This window comes from Mobula birostris, chromosome 12 (genome assembly GCF_030028105.1).
Source record: "Mobula birostris isolate sMobBir1 chromosome 12, sMobBir1.hap1, whole genome shotgun sequence".
NCBI classification, from domain to species: Eukaryota; Metazoa; Chordata; class Chondrichthyes; order Myliobatiformes; family Myliobatidae; genus Mobula; species Mobula birostris.
The window spans coordinates 59,860,550-59,886,032 of record NC_092381.1 but is presented as its reverse complement, the minus strand read 5'-3'; the positions used below and the strand labels follow the sequence as shown (position 1 = coordinate 59,886,032).

At 43.1% G+C, this 25,483-nt stretch overlaps 2 protein-coding genes across 8 annotated transcripts in view; one reads left to right on the top strand and one right to left on the bottom strand.

The window, feature by feature from the left end:
- dnai4 (dynein axonemal intermediate chain 4) overlaps positions 1–21,881 on the bottom strand; it is a 99,218-nt gene extending 77,337 nt beyond the window's left edge. Inside the window, exons 1-2 of one of the 2 annotated variants that reach the window (XM_072274693.1) lie at positions 21,589–21,881; positions 13,346–13,381 (exon numbers count right to left, since the gene is read on the bottom strand). In XM_072274693.1, coding sequence (XP_072130794.1) covers positions 13,346–13,381; positions 21,589–21,614 — 62 coding nt within the window. In that variant the 5' untranslated portion in view covers positions 21,615–21,881. The remainder of the gene's footprint in view (positions 1–13,345; positions 13,382–21,588) is intronic. The other variant, XM_072274694.1, reaches the window with a different exon arrangement.
- A 141-nt stretch (positions 21,882–22,022) lies between these two features.
- LOC140205954 (mesoderm induction early response protein 1-like) overlaps positions 22,023–25,483 on the top strand; it is a 49,685-nt gene continuing 46,224 nt past the window's right edge. For all 6 annotated transcript variants that reach the window (XR_011888017.1, XM_072273867.1, XM_072273869.1 and 3 more), the window contains exons 1-3: positions 22,023–22,058; positions 22,782–22,806; positions 23,167–23,312. Coding sequence is in view for 5 of the 6 variants with exons in the window: in XM_072273867.1 (XP_072129968.1) it covers positions 22,050–22,058; positions 22,782–22,806; positions 23,167–23,312 (180 nt within the window). In the remaining variant the exon portion in view is untranslated. The remainder of the gene's footprint in view (positions 22,059–22,781; positions 22,807–23,166; positions 23,313–25,483) is intronic.

Below are 25,483 nucleotides of genomic sequence, written 5' to 3'. Positions count from 1 at the left end.
TTCTCTTTTATATTTTGTATTTCTACTCACCATATAGTCACAGTAAGAGTTATAAAGCTTAATCATTTAATCACATATTGTGTACTGTTTGTTATTTCAGGGTACTGATTTGTAACAGGGGACACATAAGTTTGACTGGGCAGGGGGTTATCACCCCCTATATTAAGCTGCTAGGCGAAGTGAGTGTTACAATTGTGGGGGCTACGTTCAGGATTGATTCCATTGGATACTGTATGATTACCCTGAGCAATGAACCAGTGGGGTAGATATTTGTACTCTGGATGAATTGTTAATTGCACTATTAAGCACTGTTAAAGTTGCAATTGTGAGCGGAGGTTTGATAAAATGGTGGGCACAGCTCTCGTTTTAATGCAGACCAGGACTGAGGTAGCTAGGGGCGGGGATTTCAAAGACAGGATTCTATCATTTGAGGAGTGAGGGGAAAGAGTGGTCGGATTTGGAATGTCTAATTAGTCCACGTCCCCCGGTGAAGAGTAAGAATTCTGAGGTAGTATCCGCCCTTACTTCTCTGGCAAATAAATGGAAAAATCAGAGTCAAAGTCCCAGCTATGGCAGGCTCCGCCGATTCTCTGGAATAACGCCCACCCCTAAAGGGGAGGAGGAGCATGAGACGTGGGCAGAACAAACCTCTCCGTTGTTAGGTGAGTGGCAGTGTTCAGATGATGAAATGCGACAGAGATTGGTTGAGAGTGTGAATGGGTGGGCCGCTGATGTTATCAGAACTGTTAGGTTAAATTATCCCGTAGCGACAGCTACCAATTATCTGCAAGCACTGGACAATGCTTTTGGTCCGACTGGAAGCCCAAGGGAGCTCCTGGTAGGGTTTCAAAACATGCATCAGGAGAGGGGGGAGAAGCCTTCTGCCTTATTTTTTGGCTAGAGAGGTAGCTAAATTGCTTGCGGTGCAGAGGGGTCATTCAGGCGGCTGAGGTGGATCAGTTAAGAATGGACCAGATAGCCAGGGGTGCCCAGTCCCATGACCGGATTACGTGGGGTCTCCAACAGTCTCGTAAGACACGCCCCTCTCCATTTTTTGTTGAGCTGATCAGAGAGGTACGGGAAGAGGAGAACACAGTGGAAGCGTGGGAGGACTCAGTCAGCAGGGTACAGTCCTCGGTAGTAGTCCCCTGTGGTGAAGTGACCACAGAGAGCCTACCCCGGGGAGTGGTAGAGGAGATTGTGATTGTGGCAGAGCTGAGAACGGAGATACGTCGTCTGTTATCAGTGGGTGTGACCCCCCCCCCCCCATATGATGGAGCTGATGGGAGGGGGGCGGGTTCCCCAAGGGGACGAACAATGAGGAGAGCTGCTGGCAACAGGTGTCACACCAGAAGGAGAGTGAGCCCCCTGGGTACCTCAGCAGGGAGAGTCGTTGGGAAAACTTAGAGGGGACCCAGTGAGGAAACGGCCTGATGTCTCTGGGGGAGCACCTTCCCAGCAATGTACCAAGGAACTCCCGAAAGTGAAAGACCATATTCCTGAAGGCTTAGTGGGACCGCGCTCCAGTGTGTCGCTACGTATAGAGGGTATTTGGGTATTTACGCTAAAGCCATACTCGACACCGGGTCACAGGTCACATTACTGTACCGTTCGTTTTACAACTGGTATCTGAAGCATTTACCCTTGACACCATTCAATGCACTGGAGATTTGGGGTCTCAGTGCTGGCGATTATCCATACGACAGTTATTTGTCGGTGAAACTGGAGTTCTCGGAGGCCAGTGTGGGAGTGTCTGAGGTCCTTGATGTGTTTGTCCGGACCCTGTTGAGGCGAGCGGCATTTCAATTCTGGTGGGGACCAACATCCCTCTTGTGAGGAGTCTCATGGGGGCCTGCAAGGAGAAGGCGGGTGAGAGCTTTTTGGGGACATTCTCCGTGCACCCAGTTTTTCAAGCTACGTTTGAGGAAATGTGTGGCAGCATTGGGCCAGATACCGAATTTAAACGAGGGACTGTGTGGTGCACCCAGTCAAAGCCAATGGTGGTACAGCCCGGGGAAGTAGCGAGAGTGATGGGGATCCCCAAATTTCCCAGAATGCCTGAGGGCGAAGCCCTCTTAGTAGACGCTCCGGAAGACCACGAGGGGGAGTTGGGATTTCCTGCTGGACTACTGGTGAGGCCCAAATTGCAGAAGCCCTCAGTTGTACAGGTAAGCAGGATGGCAGTGATCACCAGGAACATTATGAAGAGGGAGGTCGCCTTCAAGCCCCTGGTGCATTTGTTCCTGGTGACGATAATGTGTAGTGCCCCCATGAAGCATGCCGGGGAGAAACTATTGGAAAAGGGGGGAAAGTTGACTGCTGAGTCATTCGACTTCGGGGACTCCCCGGTACTCCCGGGTTGAAAAAGGAGGCTGGTAGAGAAGATGTTGAAGCTGGAAGATGTCTTTTCCGTTGGCGAGTTTGATGCAGGTTGTTCCAAGAGTACTCATCACACTATCCGGGTAACCGAGGACACCCTGGTTAGAGAGAAGTCGCAGCGACTGGCCCCTGCAGACGTGGAAGACATGCGGCAGCATTTGTGTAAGTTGAAGGAAGCTGGGATCATCACTGAGTTCCAAAGTCCCTATGCGTCCCCAATAGTAGTGGCCCAAAAGAAGAAGGGGAAAGTGCGCATGTGTCTATAGGACTCTGAACAGGCGCACCGTCCCTGACCAGTATATGGTCCCGAGGGTTGAAGACGTGCGGGACTGTCTGAGTGGTGTGAAGTGGTTTAGTGTGCTGGATTTGAGGAGTGGATATTACCAGATCCTGATGAGTGAGGCCAACAAAGAGAAGATGATGTTTACATGTCCCCAGGGATTCTTCCAGTTCAAAAGGATGCCCCAGGGCATATCAGCAGCCCCTGCAACCTTCCAGCAGGTCATGGAGAAGACGGTGGGGGACATGAACTTGCTTGAGGTGTTGGTGTATTTGGATGACCTCATAGTAGTTGGATCCACCTTGGAAGAACATGAAGCAAGGACACCGAAGGTGCTCGGCCGCCTGAAAGCTGAAGGGTTAAAACTTTCCCTGGACAAGTGCCAGTTCTGCCAAACGTCTGTTAGCTATGTTGGACACATAATCTCACGGGATGGAGTAGCTACAGACCCAGCTAAGATAGAAGCGGTGACCACTTGGCCGAGGCCCCAGACTGGGAGCGCTCTGTGCTCGTTCCTTGGGTTCTGTGGTTATTATCGGAGATTTGTGAAGGGCTACGCCAAAGTGAGTCACCCCTTGAACCAGCTTCTGTGCAGTTACCCTCCTTTGAGGAAGAAAGGGAGGGGGAAAGGACAGGAGGGTGGAGAATATCTAAACCCATTGGAGCCCTTTGGACAGAGGTGGGATGTAAAATGTGAGGAGGCATTTCAGTTGCTGAAGGAGTTGCTGACCCAGGCGCCGGTGCTGGCTTTTGCGGACCCCTGATTGCCGTATGAACTGCACACAGATACCAGCCGAGAGGGTTTAGGGGGCGTCCTGTATCAGGATCAGGGCACCGGGTTGAGGCCTGTGGCATTTGTCAGCCGGAGTTTGTCACTCTCCGAAAGAAACTATCCCACGCACAAGTTGGAATTCCTGGCGTTGAAATGGGTGGTGGTGGATAAGCTGAGTGACTATCTCTACGGGGCCAAGTTTGAGGTAGGGATGGACAACAACCCCCTAACTTATATCCTGACCTCGGCGAAACTGGATGCCATAGGCCATCGGTGATTGGCAGCGTTGTCCACCTATGATTTCAGCCTGAAGTACCAGCGGGAAGCCGGAACATTGATGCGGATGCTTTGTCCCGACAGGCGCATGAGGGACTGGACATGGACAAGGAGTGGGAGAGCGTTCCTGCCCCTGGGGTGAAGGCCATGTGTCAGTTTGCCATCATCGTGAAGGCAGAGGAGAAGGAGAGGTCGGATCGAGCAGTGAATCAATTGGGGGCTTCTGATGACGCCATACCCCAAGTTTACTGTAACCTGACTGCCCTGAAGACAAATCAGCTGCCGGACTTGGGTTCTGGGGAAGTGGCAGCTGCTCAGCAAGATGATCTGGGCATTGGCACTATTTGGTCAGCAGATGAAAAGGGAGATATGGCTCAGGCGGAGAAGACAAAACACGCTTCAGTGCCTCCATTACTGAAAGGATGGCCTCAGTTGGAGTTGAAAAACCAGATCTTATACCAGGTCATGTCACCCCCGGACTGACCTTGGCATTGCCAGCTGGTTCTGCCCAAGAAGTATCGGAGCATTGCATTGAAGTCACTTCATGATGATTCTGGACATCTGGGGGTGGAAAAGACCTATGGATTGCTCAGAGACCGGTTTTACTGGCCCCAAATGAAGTTGGAGGTTGAATACTGAAAGTCGTGCATTCGCTGCATACGGCGGAAGACACTGCCTACGCGAGCAGCTCCTTTGTCCCACTTGCAGAGTCCAGGGCCCCTGAACCTGGTGTGTATGGATTTCCTATCCATAGAACGCCAATGCCAGCAATACAGCAAATGTCTTAGTCATCACGGACCACCACACCAGATATGCTCAGGCTTTTCCTACCAAGGACCAGAGGGCAACTACGGTGGCAAAAGTGTTATGGGAGAAGTATTTAGTTTATTGTGGCCTTCCCAGGCGGATACATAGTGACCAGGGACGGGACTTCGAGAGCAGACTCATGTATGAGTTACTAGGCGTGCTTGGAGTTGAGAAGTTGAGGACCACGCCCTATCACCCACAGGGCGACTCCCAGCCTGAGAGATTTAATTGGACCTTGCTAGACATGCTCTGGACTCTGGAGATCAGCAAGGAGAGCAGGTGGAGTCAACATATTGGGCATCTGGTTCACTGTTACAACTGTACACGAAATAAAGCTACTGGATACTCGCCATATTATCTGATGTTTGGGCGCGAGGCGAGGCGAGGTTGCCCATTGACCTTTGTTTTAGGACTGACGAGGGTGACTTACCACCGAAGCCTTATCTGAAGTATGTGTCTGATATGAGGAGGGAGATGAAAAGGGCTCATGAATTGGCTGGGGTTGCGGGCGCCAAGCAGAATCAAGGAAATAGGAGGAGGTACGATGAAAAAGTGAGGTTCTCCCAACTCCTGCCGGGAGACCAAATCCTCATAAGAAATTTGGGGCTACCTGGAAAGCACAAGTTGGTTGACCGCTCAGCAGCCACACCCTATGTGATGGAGAGTCAGATGCCAAACATACCGGTTTTCTGGGTGAGACCAGAGGTGGGGAACGGGCCTGTCAACATTCTCCATCCAAACCACCTGTTGCCCCTGGGAAAAGAGGTGCAGGTAGACCCAGAGCCTGACTTGGAGCCAACACCTAGTAAGAGGACTCCGCGAAAACGCAGGGTGACTGCAGGGCCCACAGCAAGACAGGCTGGGCCAGACCCTGCCATGAGAAGGATACTGATTCGGAGGATGATGATCTGGATGTGTGGTACATGCTGCCATTCACTAACTCCCCATTGATTGAGGCAGAGACTCCTGGCCCTTCTCCACTGAGTCAGGTGAGGTGGGGGGGGGCTATCTGTGGGCAGCCTGGGTTACAGCAGGACCCTGAAGGAGAGAAAGCGGTGCCTGGACACGGGACAGAGGGCTCCGAGTTGCCGGCGGGCATGAGTGATAGATCGAGGGAGGATTCGCCAAGTAGGCCCGAAGTATCCCCAGTAGTGTCTGAGCCTGAAGAACTAGGTGAGGCAGTATGGAAGTCTCAAAGAATTAGCAGACTACCCGATAAGTTGGCCTATGTAGAGCCTGGGGAACAGGGCATGATCTCTACTGTTTTGGGGAGCAATGTCACTGCCTTTTGCACCTAGATTGGGCTTTGTGTTTTGCAGGAAGGGTTGGCAAACTATCTCAACGTCATGAGGACATGACTAAATTTGGTGGGGGAAGAGTGAAATGCGCTGTAAGGGTTCACTGCTAATGTAATGGTTTCTTGTAATGTTCACTGCTGAAGTAACGGGTTCTCTGTAGCAGCAATGTTTGGGTTATGACTGGAGATAACAGGACTATGGATGCATGTTAGTCTATCAGGATTTTGTTGCCCTGTCTTGTGATTCTGAAAGCAGTTGATTTCGCGGGCTTTTGCCAGAGGGAGACAGAGAGAGAGAGATGAAGAGAGAAGACACGAATGGAGAAATTTGGTAGACCACCAGACGGGGTGAACTCAGAGCGGGGGTCCGAAGGTCGGCGACGCTCGGAGGAGACCAATAGTGGAAGAAGGACTATTGAGTGAGCTCCAACCTTGTGTACAGACTGTTTAATAAGATTTGGGCACTTTCTCTTTAATATTTTGTTTCTCTACTCACCATATAGTCACAGTAAGAGTTATAAAGCTTAATTGTTTAATCACATATTGTATACTGTTTGTTATTTCGGGGTACTGATTTGTAATAGAGGACAAATCCACCCAAACGAGATTTCTTAAGTTTGGCCGGGCAGGGGGTTATCACCCCCTATATTAAGCCGCTAGGCGAAATGAGTGTTAAACATAGGTAGAAAAAGCAAGGAGATCTTGAAGAGAGAATTTAGGGAGCTGGGTAGCAAGCTGAAGAACAGGAGGGCCAACAGGAGGAGATGCACCAGTGAGGGTAAGAATAACATGATCTGGCAGATGAATGTGTGGTTGAGAAACTGGTACAGGGGGCAGGGTTTCAAATTTCTGGATCATTTCTGAAGGTGCTGTATTTGAATGCATGTAGCATGTGGAAAAAGGGAGATGAACTTGCAGCGCAGTTAGAGATAGGCAGGTATGACATCATGTGCATCACTGAGTCGTGGCTGAAAGAAGATTTTAGTTGGGGACTTAACATCCAAGGATACACATTGTATCAAAATGACAGGCAGATAGGCAGAGCAGGTAGGGTGGTTCTGTTGGTAAAAAATGAAATCAAATCCTTAGAAAGAAGTGACATAAGATCAGAAAATGTAGAATCTTTGTAGGTAAAATTAAGAAACTGCAACAGTAAAAAGACTGATGGGAGTTACATACAGGCCTCCAAACAGAAGCCAGGATGTGGGCTACAAATTACAATGGGAGATGTAAAAGGCATGTTAAAAGGGCAATGTTACAATAGTCATGTGGTATTTCAATAGGCAGGTAGATGGGAAAATCAGGTTGTTGCTGGATCTCAAGAGAGAGAATTTGTAAAGCAGCTTGCAGTTAAGCGCATAAGGGAATCATTATTCTGCATTGCATGTTGTATAATGAACCGGATTTGATTAGGGAGCTTAAGGAAAAGGAACATTTAGGAGACAGTGATCATAAAATGTTAGAATTTACCCTGCAAATTGAGAGGGAGAAACTAAAGTCAGATGTTTCAGTATTACAGTGGAGTAAAGGGACGAGGGAGGAGCCAGCCAAAGTTGGTTGGAAGGGAACACTAACAAGGATGACAGCAGAGCAGCAATGGCTGGAATGTCTGGGAGCAATTCGGAAGGTGCAGGAAAGATACATCATAAAGAATAAGAAGTATCTAAAGGCAGAATGACACGGCCATGGCTGTCAAAACCAACAAAAAAAATCAAAATAGAGGGCATATAATAGAGCAAACAGTAGTGGGAAGTTAGAAGATTGGGAAGCTATTAAAAACCAACAGAAGGCAACTGGAAAACCACAAGGAGCAAAAAGCTGAAATATGAAGGTAAGCTAGCCAATAAAATCAGTGAGGATACCAAAAGCTTTTTCAGATATAAAGAGTAAAAGAAAGGCGCGATTAGATATAGGACTGCTGGAAAATGATGCTGGAGAATTAGTAATGGGGGACAAGGAAATGGTGGACAAAAAGTATTTTTTCATCAGTCTTCACTATGGAAGGCACTAGCAGTATGCCAAAAGTTTGAGAGTGTCAGGGGGCAGAAGAGATTGCAGTTTCTACTATTGGGGAGAAGATGCTTGGGAAACTGAAAGGTCTCAGGGTAGACAAGTCACTTGGATCAGATGGACTACACCTCAGGGTTCGAAAGAGTAGCTGAAGAGATTGTGGAGGCCTTAAGAATGATTTTTCAAGAATCAATAGATTCTGGCATGGTCTCAGCGGACTGGAAAATTACAAATCTCACTCCACTCTTCAAGAAGGAAGGGAGGCAGAAGAAAATAAATTATAGGCCAGTTGGCCTGACCTCAGTGGTTGGGAAGGTGTTGGAGTCAATTGTTAAGGATATGGTTTTGGAGTACCCCGAGGCACATGACAAAATAGGCCACAGTCAGCATGGTTTCCTTAAGGAAAAATCTCGCCTGATAGATCTGTTAGAATTCTTTGAGGAAATAATGAGCAGGATAGACAAAGGAAAATTGGTGGATGTTGTGTACTTGGGTTTTCGGAGGCCTTTTACAAGGTACCACAGACCTTACAATATAATTGTCCATGGTATTACAGGAAAGATACTAGCATGGGTAGAGCATTGGCCGACTGGCAAGAGGCAAAGTGTAGAAATAAAGGGATCCTTTTCCGATTGGCTGCTGGTGACCAGTGGTGTTTCACAGATATCGGTACTGGAACTGCTTCCTTTTACATTGTATGTCAATGATGGAATTGATGGTTTTGTGGCCAAGTTTGCAGATGACACGAAGATAGGTGGAGGGGCAAGTAATGTTGAGGAAACAGGGAGACTGCATATGGACTTAGATTAGGACTCTGGGCAAAGAGGTGGCAGATGGAATAGAGTGACAGGAAATGCATGGTCATGTACTTTGATAGAAGGAATAAAAGCACAGAGTATTTTCTAACTGGGGAGAAAATTCAAAACTCCGAGGTGCTAAGGACTTGAAAGTCCTTATGCAGTATTCTCTAAAAGTTAATTGGCAGGTTAAGTCTGTGATAAGGAAGGAAAATCACAATGTTAGCATTCATTTCAAGAGGATCAGAATATAAAAGCAAGGATGTAATGCTGAGACTTTATAAGGCACTAGTAAGGCATCACTTAGGGTACTGTGAGCAGTTTTAGGCCGCTTATCTAAGAAAGGATGTGCTGACATTGGAGAGAGTGCAGAGGACATTCATGGGAATGATTCCGGGAATGAAAGGCTTATCATATGAGGAGTAATTGATGGCTCTGGTCCTGTACTCACTGGAAGTTAGAAAAATAAGGGGGGATCTCATCGAAACCTATCAAATATTGAAAAAGCCTACATAAGAGTAGATGTTGAGAGGAAGTTTCTTATGCTGGGGGAGTCTTGGGCCAGAGGACACAGCCTCAGCCTCAGAATACAGGGATATTCATTTAGAACAGAGATCAGGAGGTGGTGAATCTGTGGAATTTGTTACCACAGGTGGCTGTGAAGGCAGTCATTGGCTGTATTTAAGGTGGAGGTTGAAAGGTTTTTAATTAGTCAGGGTGTGTAACATTACAGGGAGAAGATAGGAGAATGGGGTTGAGAGAGAAATGGATCAACCATGATGAAATGATAGAGCACACAATGGGCCGAAAAATGCCCTAATTCTGCTCTTATGTCTTATGGTGTTTCAAATGTATGCAGAGCTTATCTCTCAAAATTCCCTTCAGTGACCTATCTATTGTAAGTGTTAGGCTGAATGTCCTACTTCTGCTTCTGTACCTTATGATCTCATGGAATGCTCATGATCATACTGGTTTTCCAACTACCCCTCTAGATCTGCATCTGTTGAGTTACCGCAATGGGTTTTCTTTTACTCACAGCATGTGCACCTCTAGCACTAATCTGAATTTTCTAACTTCTTCCAACATCATTACCGTGCTAGTACCTATATTATGTACCTCTTCAAATACAAGCTGCAGGATATTTAAGACCTTTGCCAGAAATAGGCTCATTGCAAAGCCCAAGGTGAAATGATTCATATCACAGCAATGAAATATATACTGAAATTACCTTGGCTCGATAAATGCTTTAATTCAGCAATGAACTGTTTCTCCAAGCAAATATCTGCAGGTTTCAATATTTTAACTTTACAAAATTATTAGATTAAATGACCCTATAATATCGCATTAACTACATTGAACAAGAGACTACCGATTCTGCAACCAGAACAAAATACAAAGTGCTGGAATAACTCAGCAGTTTGAACAGCATCTAGAGGGGGAAAACAATTTTGTCCTTTTGCATAAGTTGCAAGCAGATAGGTTTACAGGACCCAACATTCCAGGCTGGGTTTCCTCAGAAGAATGATCCATTCTTGGATAGCTTTGTTATCACTATCAAAAATTCCAGTTTCCTCTGCAATGTTCTTGGCATGAAAGAGCCACCAGGTTCAGATTCAGGTTATTATCCCTCAACCATCAGGCTCTTGAACAGGAGGGGATAACTTCACTCATCACAACACTCTTCCACACTTATGGGCTCATTTTTACGGACTCTTCACCTCATATTCTTGATGTTTATTACTTCTTTTTTCTTTTTTTATTTGCACCGTTTATTGTCTTTGGTTGTTCCCCTATCATTGTTGTTGTACATTTGTTGTCGTCTATCTTGTTGTATGCAGTCCTTCTTTGATTCTATTGTATTTCTTTGTATTTACCATGAATGCCTGCAAGAAAATGAATTTCAGGGTTGTATATAGTGGCATACATGGACCTTGTTAATAAATTTATTTTGAACTTTGTGAAGTTCTGTGCCTTTCAAATAGATAAAAAACATCTCTCACATTTTCAATTATTCACTGAGCCAAACAGACATAAGCACCCTGAATCTGGTCTGCCATGTTTTTTGGAGTTCTGTTTGTTGCTGTGTTTCTCTAAAAATGTACCCTTTGGGATTTGGTATGCTTTTCATATATCTCTCTAAGGTTTCCTAATGACTCCATCTCATTTTCTCCTATGCCATCCTTGTCAGAAATCTAATGTTGGAGTTCTTTATGTGATCTTGTAGATGAGCAACTGATCAGATTCATGAACCAGTAGATCAGCACAGCATGATTGTTTATCCCCAAGTGCTCCAAAGACGTTATTTCAACCAATAGTCGATCACGAGTTTTTCCTTGATAAAATAGCAGACTTTTAGCCAACAGTCATCCTTGAACAGCTGATACTGTACCAAAACCGAAAAATTCTGCAAATGGGGTCTCAACAACGGTCTGTACAATTTCAGCACAACGTGTTTCCCTTTGTATTCTAATCCTTTACAGTAAAGGCTTAAGTAGAATTTGTCTTCCTAAATGTTTGCTGTGCCTTGTGCTGGTTCATGACACACATCAAGATTATTCTGCATACTGACTAGTTTTTCATTATTTAAAACACTTTCCACTTTTCTATTCTTACCTCCAATTAAATAACCTCACATTTCCTCACCTTATATTCCATCTGTCAACACCACTCATTACTTTTGTTCCACATCACAGCTTACTTTCACCTATTAAAGACCCAGTGTGTAATGTATCATTAGCAAACTTTATATTACAATTTGTCTTTTCATCTGAACCCTCAGTATATGCTGTTAATGTCCAGTAACATAACACTGATCTCCATCAGTCAAAAGTATGTCAACATGAAAAAGGTTAACTGGTCCATAGTGCAGTATTTTTTCTCTCCCTTCTTTCCTAAATCTCAACATTATATTTGTAATGTTTCAATCTAATGGCATTGTTCTAGAATCGAGGGATATTTTTGTAGATCATCACCAAAGCATCAATTATCTCTGCAGTTATTATCTTTAGCGTATATCTGAGATGCAAGGCACAGTACATTGATAATTCACGGACAGAAATGATCTTTTCTTACTCTGAAAAGGATAACTGTATTCTTTTTGAACTACAGACCAACCAATTTTCCAAAGACTATAACAAATAAAGGATTTTGAATACTACTTATGTGGCAGCATTTATTTGTATGTCGATAATGTGTTATGTGCAGACTATGGTAGTAGACCAGAACACAATTTTCAGTAGTAGAGTACTACGATACAAAGCAATTTAGCACAGCGATGGAGTATTACTTTCACAGGATGTTCCAGCAAGTTTCTCTGAATGCTAGGAATCTGGCCAGGTCCATGTGCCCTGTAATATTTTCACTTTCTCTTTTACTTTGCAGTGATCCTTGCCTTGAATATCATAGTAAACAAAGTTGAGTGCTGGGTTCCCATCTGGAGCTAAACTCCTCACTTTTAGTATTACCTGACATGTAATCCTGGACAGAATGCACAATTCATGAAATTGAACCTGTTGCTGGTCCAGAGAACTAGCAAGTTTCTTATTTTGTGCAAAGGACATTGTACTGTATAGCCGACATCAGTGGTCCCCAACCTCCAGGCTGCGAAGCATGCAGGGGTGCAGCGGTAGCCCGAACGCACCCAGCACATCTTTAAGAAAAAAGCCAAAATAAACAAGCTAATTAATTAGGTGCCACCTGACATGTAAATGTCGGGTTGTTTATGTCACATGACGATGAGGACTGTTGCTTTAAAGACAAAGAATGCAGAAACTGTGGCAAACAGGGCCACATTGGCAGAATATGCAAAGCTAGTAAACAAAATACAGAAAAACAAGCAACCCCAGGAAGGAAAATACAACAATGTACACAAAATGAAAGAAAGCAGTTCTGATGAAAACGACTCAGACAAAAGTGAATTGTCTTGTCTGCAACTTCACAGTGTGAAAGAGACAGATGATCGAAGATCATTCCACAAGTGGCAGTCGTGAGACTGAAAATGGAGTTGGACACAGGCTCAGCTTTAACAATGAGCTCTGTACACGACTACAAATGACTGTTTTCTCACAAACCTCTGAAACGAACTAAACTATTGCTAAAGAATTACACAGGACAGAGAGTGCGTCCCAAAGGTAAAATTAAAGTGACAGTAACCTACAGAGACAAAACACAGCAGCTGAACCTCCATGTACTGAAAAATGGAGGACCACTGTTGCTGGGACGTGAATGGCTCAGGAAAATCCAGTTGGACTGGCACACCATCAAGGCACTAGATGTGTCAGCAAAGGAGGCCAGCAAGGCTACATCTGAGAGACTGTCATAAATACTTGCTGACTCTGAGGAAGTGTTCATGAAAGGAATAGGAACACTTCAGGGCATGAAGGCAAAGATTGAGATTGAGGAAAATGCATGTCCAAAATTTCACAAAGCTGGACCAATGCCATAGGAAATCCATCCTCAGTCGAGGCAGAGCTGAAATATCTGGAGCAGACCGGGGTCCTGTCAAAAGTGGATTGGAGTGAATGGGCCATGCCTATTGTTCCAGTGATGAAGAAAACTCCAGCACAAAACCAGGAAAACCAAGCAAGGTGCACATACGTGGAGACTTTAAAGTGACTGTTAACCCAGTTCTCCGCACAGTACAGTATCCCCTACCTCGTATTGAGGACATTTTTGCTTCCCTGTCAGGAGGGGAACATTTCACAAAAATCGACTTGACCCAGACTTACCTCCAAATGGAAATTGATGAAGCATCCAAGAAATACCTGACAATAAATACAGACAAAGAACTTTATCAGTACAAGAGGTTGGTGTTTGGGATAGCTTCAGTGCCTGCAATCTGGCAAAGGGCAATGGACCAGGTTCTGCAGGGGATTCCAGGGACTCAGTGTTACCTGGATGACGCTCATTGTCACCAGCAAAGATGACTACGAACATCTTTCTAACCTTAAACAAATGCTCACCAGGTTATGAGAATATGGGCTCAGAGCTAATCGACAGAAATGTGAGTTTTTTTAAAAGGAAATCTCATCTGTGGGCATGTGATCAACAAGGATGGCTTACACATGTCTCAAGACAAGATAGAAGCAGTGCTTAAGGCACCACCATCTGAAAATGTGTCTCAGCTAAGAGCATATCTTGGTCTAGTGAACTACTACCACAAGTTCTTGCCTAACCTAGCCACAGTCCTACACCCACTAAATGCACTATTACAGACAGGGACACAATGGAAGTGGATTGAGAGCTGTGACAAAGCATTTCAAGAAACTAAAAGACTCATAACTTCAGAAGTGGTGCTCGCGCACTTTGACCCCTCCTTACCTATCCGACTAGCTTGTGCTGCCTCACCCCATAGGATAGGAGCTGTGTTATCGCACAAGTTTCCAGATGGCTCCGAAAGACCAATAGCCTTTGCCTCAAGAACGCTAACTTCAGCTGAACGCAAATACGCACAGATTGACAGAGAGGCCCTAAGCCTCGTGTGGGGAGTCAAGAAATTCAGTCACTACCTGTATGGTCAAAAGTTTACCCTGTTGACTGACCATCAGCCTCTCGTGTCAATCTTCAATCCAAGGAAAGGCGTTCCAGTGCTGACAGCACAAAGGCTGCAGCGATGGTCTCTTTTCTTAGGAGGTCACAGGCATGACATTGAACACAAGGGGACCAAGCAACATGGCAACGCAGATGGTTTGTCACGTTTACCACTGCTGACTTCAGAGATAACTACACAAATGGATTCAGCAGAGGTCTTTCACACAACAATAGTTGAACAATTACCAGTGACAAACAGTCTCATTGAAAGAGAAACACGCAATGACCCTACGTTGTCAAAAGTGCATGACATCACGGTAAAAGGATGGCCAGCGCGGGTAACACACAGCTTCCCGCCTTCTCAGCGAGAAGGTAGCAGTTGTCAATGCGTCAGGGAAAACTAATGTGTGGTTCACGAGTTGTGATTCCTCCCAAGTTACGCACCTGGCATCATTCCCCAAAGCAAACGTTTCAGGACAGAGAGGCAGAGAAGATATTATTAAGTTACTTTCTTATAATTTGTAAACAAATGTCAGGCGTTTGTATGTTAAGGGTAAACATATTTGTTTAGCATAGTGCCCCAGTTAAAAAAAAACAGTTGGTCCAACCAAGCAGAGTCCACTGCCAAGAAGGCCCACCAGCGCCTTTACTTCCTGAGGAAGCTAAGGAAATTTGGCCTGTCCCCTAAAACCCTCACTAATTTTTATAGATGCACCGTAGAAAACATTCTTCTAGGGTGCATCACAACCTGGTATGGAAGTTGTCCTGTCCAAGACCAGAAGAAGCTGCAGAAGATTGTGAACACGGCCCAGCACATCACACAAACCAATCTTCCACCCTGACCTGGATCTGGGCCATATCCTCCAAATATGTGGACCTGCCTCTCGGTTTTTTTGCACTACCTTACTTTCCCTTTTCTATTTTTCTATTTATAATTTATAAATTAATTTTTTAATATTTACTATCAACTTGTACTCCAGGGAGCACGAAGAGCAGAATCAAATATCGCTGTGATGATTGTATGCTCTAGTATCAATTGTTTGGTGACAATAAAGTATGAAGTAAAATAAAGTAAATAAAAGGGGAGGGGTGTTATATATAGGCATCCGTTAGTCCCATGAGACCATGGATTTGCACCTTGGAAGGTTTCCAGGGCCAGGCCTGGGCAAGGTTGTATGGAAGACCAGCAGTTGCCTATGCTTCAAGTCTCCCCTCTCCACACCACCGATGTTGACCAAGGGAAGGGCATTAGGACCCATACAGCTTGGCACAGGTGTCGTCGCAGAGCAAAGTGTGGTTAAGTGCCTTGCTCAAGGACACACACGCTGCCTTAGCCAAGGCTCGAACTAGCGACCTTCAGGTCACTAGAAGAATGACTTAACCACTTGGCCACGCACCAACACGGAGCAGTGTAGCCTACATTATAATACAAGACTACTTTAATGTTGTAGTAACACGTCGTTGCATGGGCTATTAGGCGCGTATTGATCTGTACGTGAGCATCAAGTTCAGACTCTACCAGTAAAGAACCATGAAACTTAGCTCCCATCTCCAGCGTTTTCATTAATAACATAGTTGTGTAAACAGGCCACAAACACAACAGACATGTAAAAGTGATATCATCCATTAGGCAATTGAGAGTATCGACTCCTAGAAAATGGAAACTGTATTTCCCCTTGAGAATGATCACAGAGAACCAATTCTCTCCTCACTACATCTGCAACATAGAAATAGTACCAAGCCACTGTAATATTCTTCTGCAATCTGCTGCATGGAGCTTTGAAAGCCAGCGAGCCTCTAGGGAAACTCCTTCAAGTGGACAGAGCAATTGCAGTGAGACACATTCCTCTTAATATTTCTTGCTATAGGTGTGTTTATGGTGATCCCAATAGGTGCATTACACACTTGAGACTACTGTGCAGTCATCAGAAGCAGAACAGATGTGTTCTGCCTCATAATAGATAAGAGGGAAGTGGCTCATAGCTATAAATTCTAAATTGAAGAGTGTTCAGCCACATTTCAGTTTTTGAAAAACACAATTTGCCTAGAAGCTGTGATTCCTAAGAGATTTGTTACGTTTTGTAGGCAGAGTTGAACCACTCTGCCAGTAGAGATCAAGGTCCCAACTTCCTGAGCATGAATCAGCTACCACCACTTGGAATGTTATGTATCCCAGTTTATAGTCTGGTGCATCCCTGAAAACAAGGTTTCAGCTGCAGAACTTGCTGGTTGCAGGCTATCTTATTCAACAAAACAAACAGGAAAGTTAATTTCAAAGTGCTGTAATGATTTGGGCCCTGTGGTAGTGTAGTGGTTAGCGCAACATTATTACAGCTCGGGGCATTGGAGGTCAACTCCAATGTCGTCTGTAAGAACTCTGGATGTCTTATCAGTAGAATGCATGGGTTTTTTCTGGGTGCTCCAGTTTCTTCCAACAGTCCAAAGATGTACCAGTCAGTAAGTTAATTGGTCATTTTAAATTGTCTCATGATTCATTATCATCATCAGGTGCCGTGCCCAGTTTGAGCTGTGACTGCCATGGCCCACACACTCCTGTTTCGGGTCAAGTGGATCAATTCATTGGTATTCATTTCTAGTTCTCTGTGGCTGCTGTCTCCATCATCATTTGTCTTTGCCTTCCTCTTGCTTTCTTCCCTTCAATCTTTCCCATAGTTACTGCGCATTCGAACTCCTCTTTCCCAATCACGTGTCCAATGAAGTCACGTTGCCGTTTCATGATCTCATACATTATTTCCCATGATGAGGCTAGAATTAAATCAGTGGTTGCTGGATGGTGCAGCTCAAAGCTCCAGGAAGGTCTCATCCACCGTGTATTTCAATCAAATCAACAAATATGATAGCAACAGCTAAATTGTTATGATTGTGTGTGAAATATCTAATCTGAATTGCACAAATTACAGAGAAAGACTTAGCTGGTTGGAGTGCAAGATGGAAGCAACAGAAAAGTCTGTCATAGTGTTATATTTGGGACATGGGTGTGGATGTAGCCCATGTATGCAAGTACATGTTTTTGAACCATGTGAATTGTTAGAGAAATCTGAGGCACTGAAGAATGCAGAGAGCAAAAACTATATTATTATGGCTTTTCATTGGTACCTCTGTCATTTGAGCTCAGAACTGTGCCAATTGCGCATCTTTCTTTCATACCTGCATTTGTGAGGTGAAACTTTACATGTCAACATACTAATACTGACAAATCTAGCAAGGTAACAAAATTTCTTCCTGTGCTGCTGTCGCACAGAGCCAAGCATTCCAGTTAGCAATTTTTTTTTTAAACTGTTACTACTGCCACCTCTTCTCTGAAGACTTTCTTACCACCCACATATTTTTTATGGATACTTTCATGCCCTTTTCTCTCAATCTCATTCACAAGGATATTAAGAACTGCAAGGTGCTTTTTCCTCTGCACCACCTCCCTTGCATCCATTTAAAATGTTACAACAGCACATACAAATCCAGTACTGCAGTGGTGAAGAAGCATTCTTTTAGCGGTGAACATTGATGCCATCTAGTACTTCTTCAGTTGTCCATCGAAATCCGATGACAACATCCACTCCTTTAGCAGTGAGATCTTTGGTGACTATACAGTCGTATCCTGGACCCACAAGCTCTATTGCAGGTGGGACATGTATATGCAGTAGTGGCGGCAGCCATGGCTGCATTTCTCCTGGCTCTCTTCTGCTGTCTTCTGGTTGCTCTTTCCATCTCCAGAGTACAAACCCCGTCCCTACACAGCTGTCGCCAAGTGGCACAGTCAGCAGCAACCTCCTCCAGGTCCTCGGATCTAATCTTGCACTTCCTTAAGGCATTCTTCATCTGATCCTTATAGCGCTTCCTAGTACAGAAATGGGTTAACAAATCTGTAGTTTTGAGCTACAAAATGAATAATAGCATTTTTTAAAACGTACATCTTTTAAGACTGATGGGATTGAATATCATGTTCAATCTGCATCAGTCTTGGTTCATCAGCAGGACAAATTTGGGAGAGATCTAGGTAAATCACTCTTTTGAGAGATGCTGCATAGTAATGAGTGCTGAGAAGGACAACAAAGAGAGAGAATGTTTGAGGCTACCTACTGTATCTTTGAGAGGTAGTTAACACATTCAACATGTTCTTTCCAGCTGAAATTCCCATTTGCCTGTTGCCCCATATTTAAGTGTGAAAGAATGGTGATTAGTCCAATAATTTTTTTACCTAAGAATACTAGCACACCATAGGTGATTAGAAATTCAGTTTGTTATTTTCAAAAGATAATGGATGCAGCTTTTGTGTAGCAGCCAAACCAAACAAAACCGCAACAACTGCCACTGCTGGTGACCCTACAGATTTGTTAAAATTACGTGATATGTACTCACTCTAGTAATGACTGCTCCAAAAGTCAAAGGAATGTATTCAATCCTTTATTAGCAATTAGCAAACATACAATGTTGAAATTATGAAATTTAAGGGTTCCCAAGTGTAAGCTAAGTGCAACTGAGCATTGAGTGGTCAACAAAAGGTACATCTGCTGATCCCCAGCTACTACAAACTGTCCAGAACAAAGCACGAATCTATGACTTATTCCCTTCGCTTTTACCACACACCCACACATGTGACTAGTTACCATAATAAACATGCAACACAGAATACAATGCAGATAGAGAACAGATACACGCTGCTACCTTCCAGCCCCCCTAATTATTCTATTAGAATAATTACAATTACATACCACCAAGACACAGGAGACGTGAAATCTCAACATTTACGCAATGGCTTCTTTTGGTAAGCAGACTATCCTGATCTTCTCCTTACAAACCATGTTGTTCCCTTGACTGTATTCAGGAAAATCTGTCTTGAATTACTGCCGCCAAAGCTTGTTCAAGTCCCATTAACTGTCAGTATAGTCTCTTCCACCACCACGGTCTCCTTTTAATGTCCAAATCAGCATCGTTCTGATTGCATAGGGTCCATCATTAACATGGCGAATCACTTGCAATGGTTCCAATGCCTTAGGCACATTCACCCTTATCTGCAGCACAATTTCTAGCAAAAATCAATATGCTTCAGATGAGACTGTTCCTCAAAATCTCCCTGTCGAGGAAAATTCCCTTTGTAGACCGGCGTACGTTCCTGTCTATCCATGTTAGGTAGTTCACAATAGTTTTCACTACCTAAGTCAGCCATTTCCAGTCCTGAAATGATGTACAGTAGCTACTCACAACATTCTCATCACCTATCGTGCATAAGAGAATGGGTGTTCCTTTTCCTGTCAGGTTCAGCTCACAGTGCAGAACACTGCTGTACTTCCTTGATCTCAGAAAGCATAAGTAATCAGTGTCTTGTTACTCTTCTTAGACGTCACCTGAACTGGAATTACAGGAAGTTTACAGTCAGGATCACCAGCCCCTGTAAGGCCATTAGATACAAGGCAGTACCTGTACTCACTACTGTGTTTGCTTCAATCATGGCTTGTTTCAAATTTGCACCCTTTTCATCAGTTCTGGACTCAGTTTTAGCTTCACTTTCCACAGTAGTGGCAAAGCTGCTTCCTTTAGCTTGAGAATGAATTTGAGATCTGGTTTTGTCCACCCCCTTTACATACTGCCAGCAATGTAGCTTTGTATTTTTCCCAAAACATTGGGTCTGTAGCAATCTTTATTTGCCTTTCAATAAAATCAACAATGTCAGTGCCATTGGATATGGCACAGGTTCAGAGTGCCTCCTTGATGCAGGCTGAGAGTGAACACCTTGATCCACCCCTTAGGGTTCAAACTCATGGCTCACAGACACATGTTGTCAAATGTATCCACACTGACATTGATTATCCCACCACTGACCAACCAACCGAAAGAAAGTCTTTTCATCTATTAAACAATCCTTCAATAAATCTCTAAATCTCCTGTTTCTGTGGAATTCATTCTATACAACTTGAGATTTCATTGTCCCACGATACCTCCAATTACTTACACAAACAACAGGAATTCTGCAGATGCTGGAAATTCAAGCAACATACATCAAAGTTGCTGGTGAACGCAGCAGGCCAGGCAGCATCTGTAGGAAGAGGTGCAGTCGACGTTTCAGGCCGAGATCCTTCGTCCAATTACTTACAGTAGGTATTGGTTGGTGAGACACTTAAATATAGCAAAAATTCAATCAGATGGAACTGTCAATCTATGGTGATCCACATGTAGTCACAGCTCACCCATGAATCTTCTGTCTTCATTATGCTGCCATCACAGCCTCAGTAGGAAATACTTGCTCAAATTCTCATGATAATGGAGGGAGTGTTGTTGCAGAGGGATGAGGTAGGGATGGGGAGGCAGAATAAACTGCACCCGTCAAACAGCTGACACAAAGCTTACAGGTTGAGTGAACAACACCTCTCTAAGTTATCCAGCTGTCAAAATCTTTGAAAAAAGCATTTTTATATGACTATATCAACTTTACAAGAAATAATGTATGTTTTCAGGCTGTTTCTTTTTACTTCCTCAGTCCCTTCTCATTGAAAAATATTTCTATTTTTTCTCCCAAAATATTGAGCATCGCGGATTTCAGTGTTATGCTACCAACTCTCCAATCGCCTAATATTGCCGCTCCAAAATGGTTTATAATTCATTTCAATATCTTCCAAATTATTTCGACGTTATCAACACGCTTCAGGATTATGCTTTCTTTACCAGAAAGTATACAAAGCCATCACAAAAATATCAAGGGATGGACAGATTGGTTCCTTCAATTTCATATTCAGGGGCTGGACATGTGTACTTATCTATAATGGCTCTTTGAATGGCGCTTGCTTCTGCCGAGGCAGTGGTCAGCAGAAAAATAAATGGAAAGCCGCTTGAACTTAATATCCTTGCTACTATGAACACCGAGCCAGTGTTCTAAATGTAATTTTCGTAAAACAGTTCAGAATATATATCCAAACACGAGGAAATGTGCAGATGCTGGAAATTCAAGCAACACACATCAAAGTCCTGACGAAGGGTCTCGGCCCGAAACGTCAACGTACCTCTTCCTAGAGATGCTGCCTGGCCTGCTGGGTTCACCAGCAACTTTGATGTGTGTTGTCAAAATATATATAACGGGTAGGACCTATCCCAGCTTCCCATAAATCTTTGGAAAGGAGCCCTCGTCAGTAAATTGAAATGATCTGGGAATGAGCGTATACACTAAAGATCACAGGACAGCCCACTGCCCTTAGAATTACCCACCAGCCTTCTTTACCAGGTAGACAAAATGTATAGATAGATAGATAGATATACTTCATTAATCCCGAGGGAAATTTGGTTTCGTTACAGCCGCACCAACCAAGAACAGAGCACAAATATAGCAATACAAAAACCACCAACAATCAAACAACAAAATGCAAACTATGCCAGATGGAAAAGTAAGTCCAGTACCAGTCTATTTTGTGCCACAAAATTCAACAGAACTCACGCTACTGCGGCAGCAACTTTCTTCATTCCCGTCTTGCTGTGATTGCAACCGGATTCTGCCTGAAGCGGACGGACCTGCAGCTTTACCGCACTCGAACCAGCTTCGCCCGTTTCCAAGCGACGGTATGGTTGTCAGGGGGCGGGTGATACCACTTCCATAGTTACCCGCTCTCCCCGCCCACACCCGTAAGAAACTTCAACTCGATTGGCCGGCATTCAAATCGTGCCAGTTAATTCCAAATACAATTTTACGCCGGTATTTTGCAAACGCTTTCAGCCAGTTGACTAAAGAATGCATTGCCAAACAGCCAAGTGTACACGGGGGATCTCCCTTGGCACTGACTCGCCAAGATCCTCCCGCATCCAATCAGCGAATCCATGACGTCACGGCGAGGGTGAGAGCGGGATGGGGAGGACATCCGGGTCACGTAATCACCTCACTCTCCGACCCGAAAGTAGAAAATGGCGGAGGTAAGGCGGACCCGTCAACATACTTGGCTGTTCTGGCAGAATTCAAAAGTTAATTTTAAAATATTATGCTTAATAATTATTGACAAACTTAAGTATCACGAGTCTGAATTCAAATCACGTTATATTTTATAAAGAAAAATACAATTGTAAAGACCAGCCGTTCAAATGATAAACTTTGCGTTTTTCTTAAGGTTAAAAATTATTAAGTTGAAGAAATATCACTGGGCGCCGTGCTGGAGCTTAGCTTCGCGGCGCGCTTTCCCTCCCATATTGAAGTTCCGTTCGTATCCGCTAGGCCTTAATAAGGGATTTTCTTCTCGTGGAATTCGTCACTTTTTTAAAAAAAAGTAAAAAAACTGCGTCTTCCCTGAAATATTTTCAAATAAAGTACTTGAGTTACAGCACTTATCACATTTACTTTGGAATTTGTTTATTTTTTTTACTTTGGCCCAGGCTCGGTCCAAAAGTCCGCCAGTAGCGGCTTGCCATTAAAGAAACTTTCCTCGCAACCCACCCAGTCAGCCGGCTAACTTTTCCTCTTTGTATATGTATTATTGCCTCTAAACATTACTTGCTTTGTGATTTTTTTTAAAAAAGTAATATCCGCGTTACTTATTATTGTTAAAATACCATTTAAGACTTTCGATATCGACTTCTTGTTTTTTCTTAAATGACTACCAGTGAATTTATTTTGAATCTTCTTAATTTTATTTTAATTCACAGCCTTCCATGGGAAGCTCAAGCCCAGGTAGAGTAAATGTAAAACATTCCTTAAGGTCTACGTTTATGAAAAATTTTCAGTTGCATTTTCATATTATGCAGAAATACTGACTTTCTGATCAGTGATTAAATCGGATGATTTGGTGTACATTCAAATCTAGATACTTTCAAGAACAGCTTACTTTAAACATATAATCAAATAGATTTTGATGGAAAATTGCTGTCATTTGAATTGTAAAGTCAATGTCAAAATACAAAGATCATGAAGATTTCTATTAAATATTTAAGCAGAATCTAGTGCTTAAAATTATTGTTAATTATGTTGAGAAGTAAAAACCATTACATTGTATGCTTTCCACCCATCATCCAACAAAAATGCCTTCTACAGGGGGTTCAGCAGGCTCGGAGGACCATGATTTTGACCCATCTGTTGATATGTTGGTGCATGATTTTGATGATGAGAGAACACTTGAGGAGGAGGAAATGATGGAAGGTGACAACAATTTCAGCTCAGAAATTGAAGATCTTGAAAGAGTAAGTAACTTTAGTTATGGGTTTGTGCTGTAACATTGAGAAGTAGAGTGATTTCCTTATCACAATTTTTGTATTTATGAACAATTATGTATTTCTTAAATGTTATGAAGTTGCTTTCTTTTATTTAATTTTAAATAAAATTTGTTTAACCAGCCTTGGTGATAGATCATGGTATTGTGGGCTGGAAAAGTATTTTACTGTGTAGCATCTCTTTAAAAAACATGAAGGGCCCAGTGCTGTTCCCTGGGGAAGACCACCGGTCTTTGAACTCAGGTCAGAATAATGCCTTTTCATAACTACTGTTCGTCTTCTGTGGCTGAGTTATTCTGGAATTTGGTTGCATTGACCTTATTTAAAAATCTAGAGATGTAAGTACGGAATAAAGGAAATATAACAAGAGATCGATGAAAAACTATTATTTTGTTATTCAATATGTGGAATTTCAGTAGAACAATATGACCAGACCATTTAGCCCAATTACTTAATCTTAATGTCTAATGCATAAGAGCCTTTGTTAGATCTACAACGGTCGTATTTCCAATGCAGAAGACCACCGTTAGACCTGTTGTATTGGTCAAGACAACTACAGGATATTTTCATGGATTCTGTTTTTTTAAAAAAAATATATAGGGAGGTATTTGGAAGTATGAGTGTTTTGTTTGTATACTTGAAATTGATCTGGTCTTGAAGTACAGGTAACATAGCAGTCTGTTTTTACACAGTGTTGTCAGAAGCAATGAGTTACTGGTTGAAGAATAAATATTGTCGTGGACCCTCAAAGAACTTGTAGTCCACCTTTGAATGAAGTCATAGAATCATTCACAGTGAAAGGTTGTCTTGGCTTACTGTAGAGTTCAATAAACAGGGATTTGTACTTGGAATCTTTGAGGCAGCACTACTTCCATATTTGTCATGCATTAGCTCAAAATCTAAAAAAAATCTAAAAAAAAAATTAGTTGCATTTGTTTGATGAGAACAGTGTATGTTTATGAACCTGATATGTATGCTCTGACTGTGGTTAATTGTTTCAGCATCTTAGCTCCTTATTGTGAGAGATAAACCTGACAAAATATGATATAAACAAAACAGGATCTTTGTGTGTAGTGCCACAAATCTGTTTCTACAGGTGTGCTAGTTAATTCCTTAGTGGACCAACAAAAGACTCAAAATACATTTATTATAAAAATATGTATGCAGTATACAACCCTGAGATTTATCTTCCCACAGACGGCCACAAAAACAAAGAAACACACAAGGTAACATGTTCAAAGAAAACATCAAACAACCCACGAGCAAGAAAAAGAACAAATTATGTAAACGACAAGAACAAGTGGAATATTAAACATCAAACTGCAAACGGTCTAGAGATATTCAGTTCAGTTTAGCGCAGTGTTGTTCGTTGACTACAGGCCACAGAGCCAGTCCGCCCCAATCAAAATCGAGCAATAAAAGAGGAATAACCAGAAACAGATATAACGTGAGCTGCAGAGTCCTCTGAAAACAGCTCCAGTCCACAAACTGGGCTGATCCAACCTTGTATCTTCTGGCAGCAGAGAAGGAGACTGATCAAATACAGGCAGACAGCGATGAGCAGCCACTCACCTTCCACTCTCATCCTCATTGATTTCAATCTTATTTGGCACTTTAGTCAAGTCAGAGACATATTTTGTTGGTATTACTTTGAGATCAGTGGTGGGGGCCATAATAACCTTGCATGTTGTAACTTCGTCAAGTAATGGTTTCAACTTCATAGCAGTTATGTCAAGAAATCGGTAGGTTTGCTGAGTTTATCTAATATAAAAAGTATACCAGATAATGAGTTAATAGTGTTAAATGTGCTTTCTACTAATAACCATTATAGTTATAGTCATACTTTATTGATCCCGAGGGAAATTGGTTTTTGTTACAGTTGCACCAACCAAGAATAGAGTATAAATATGGCAATATAAAACCATAAATAATTAAATAGTAATATGTAAATTATGCCAGTAAATTATGAAATAAGTCCAGGACCCGCCTATTGGCTCAGGGTGTCTGACCCTCCAAGGGAGGAGTTGTAAAGTTTGATGGCCATAGGCAGGAATGACTTCCTATGACGCTCAGTGTTGCATCTCGGTGAAATGAGGTGTATGGTCACATAGATCATAGACCTATGAATTTGAAGTATGAAA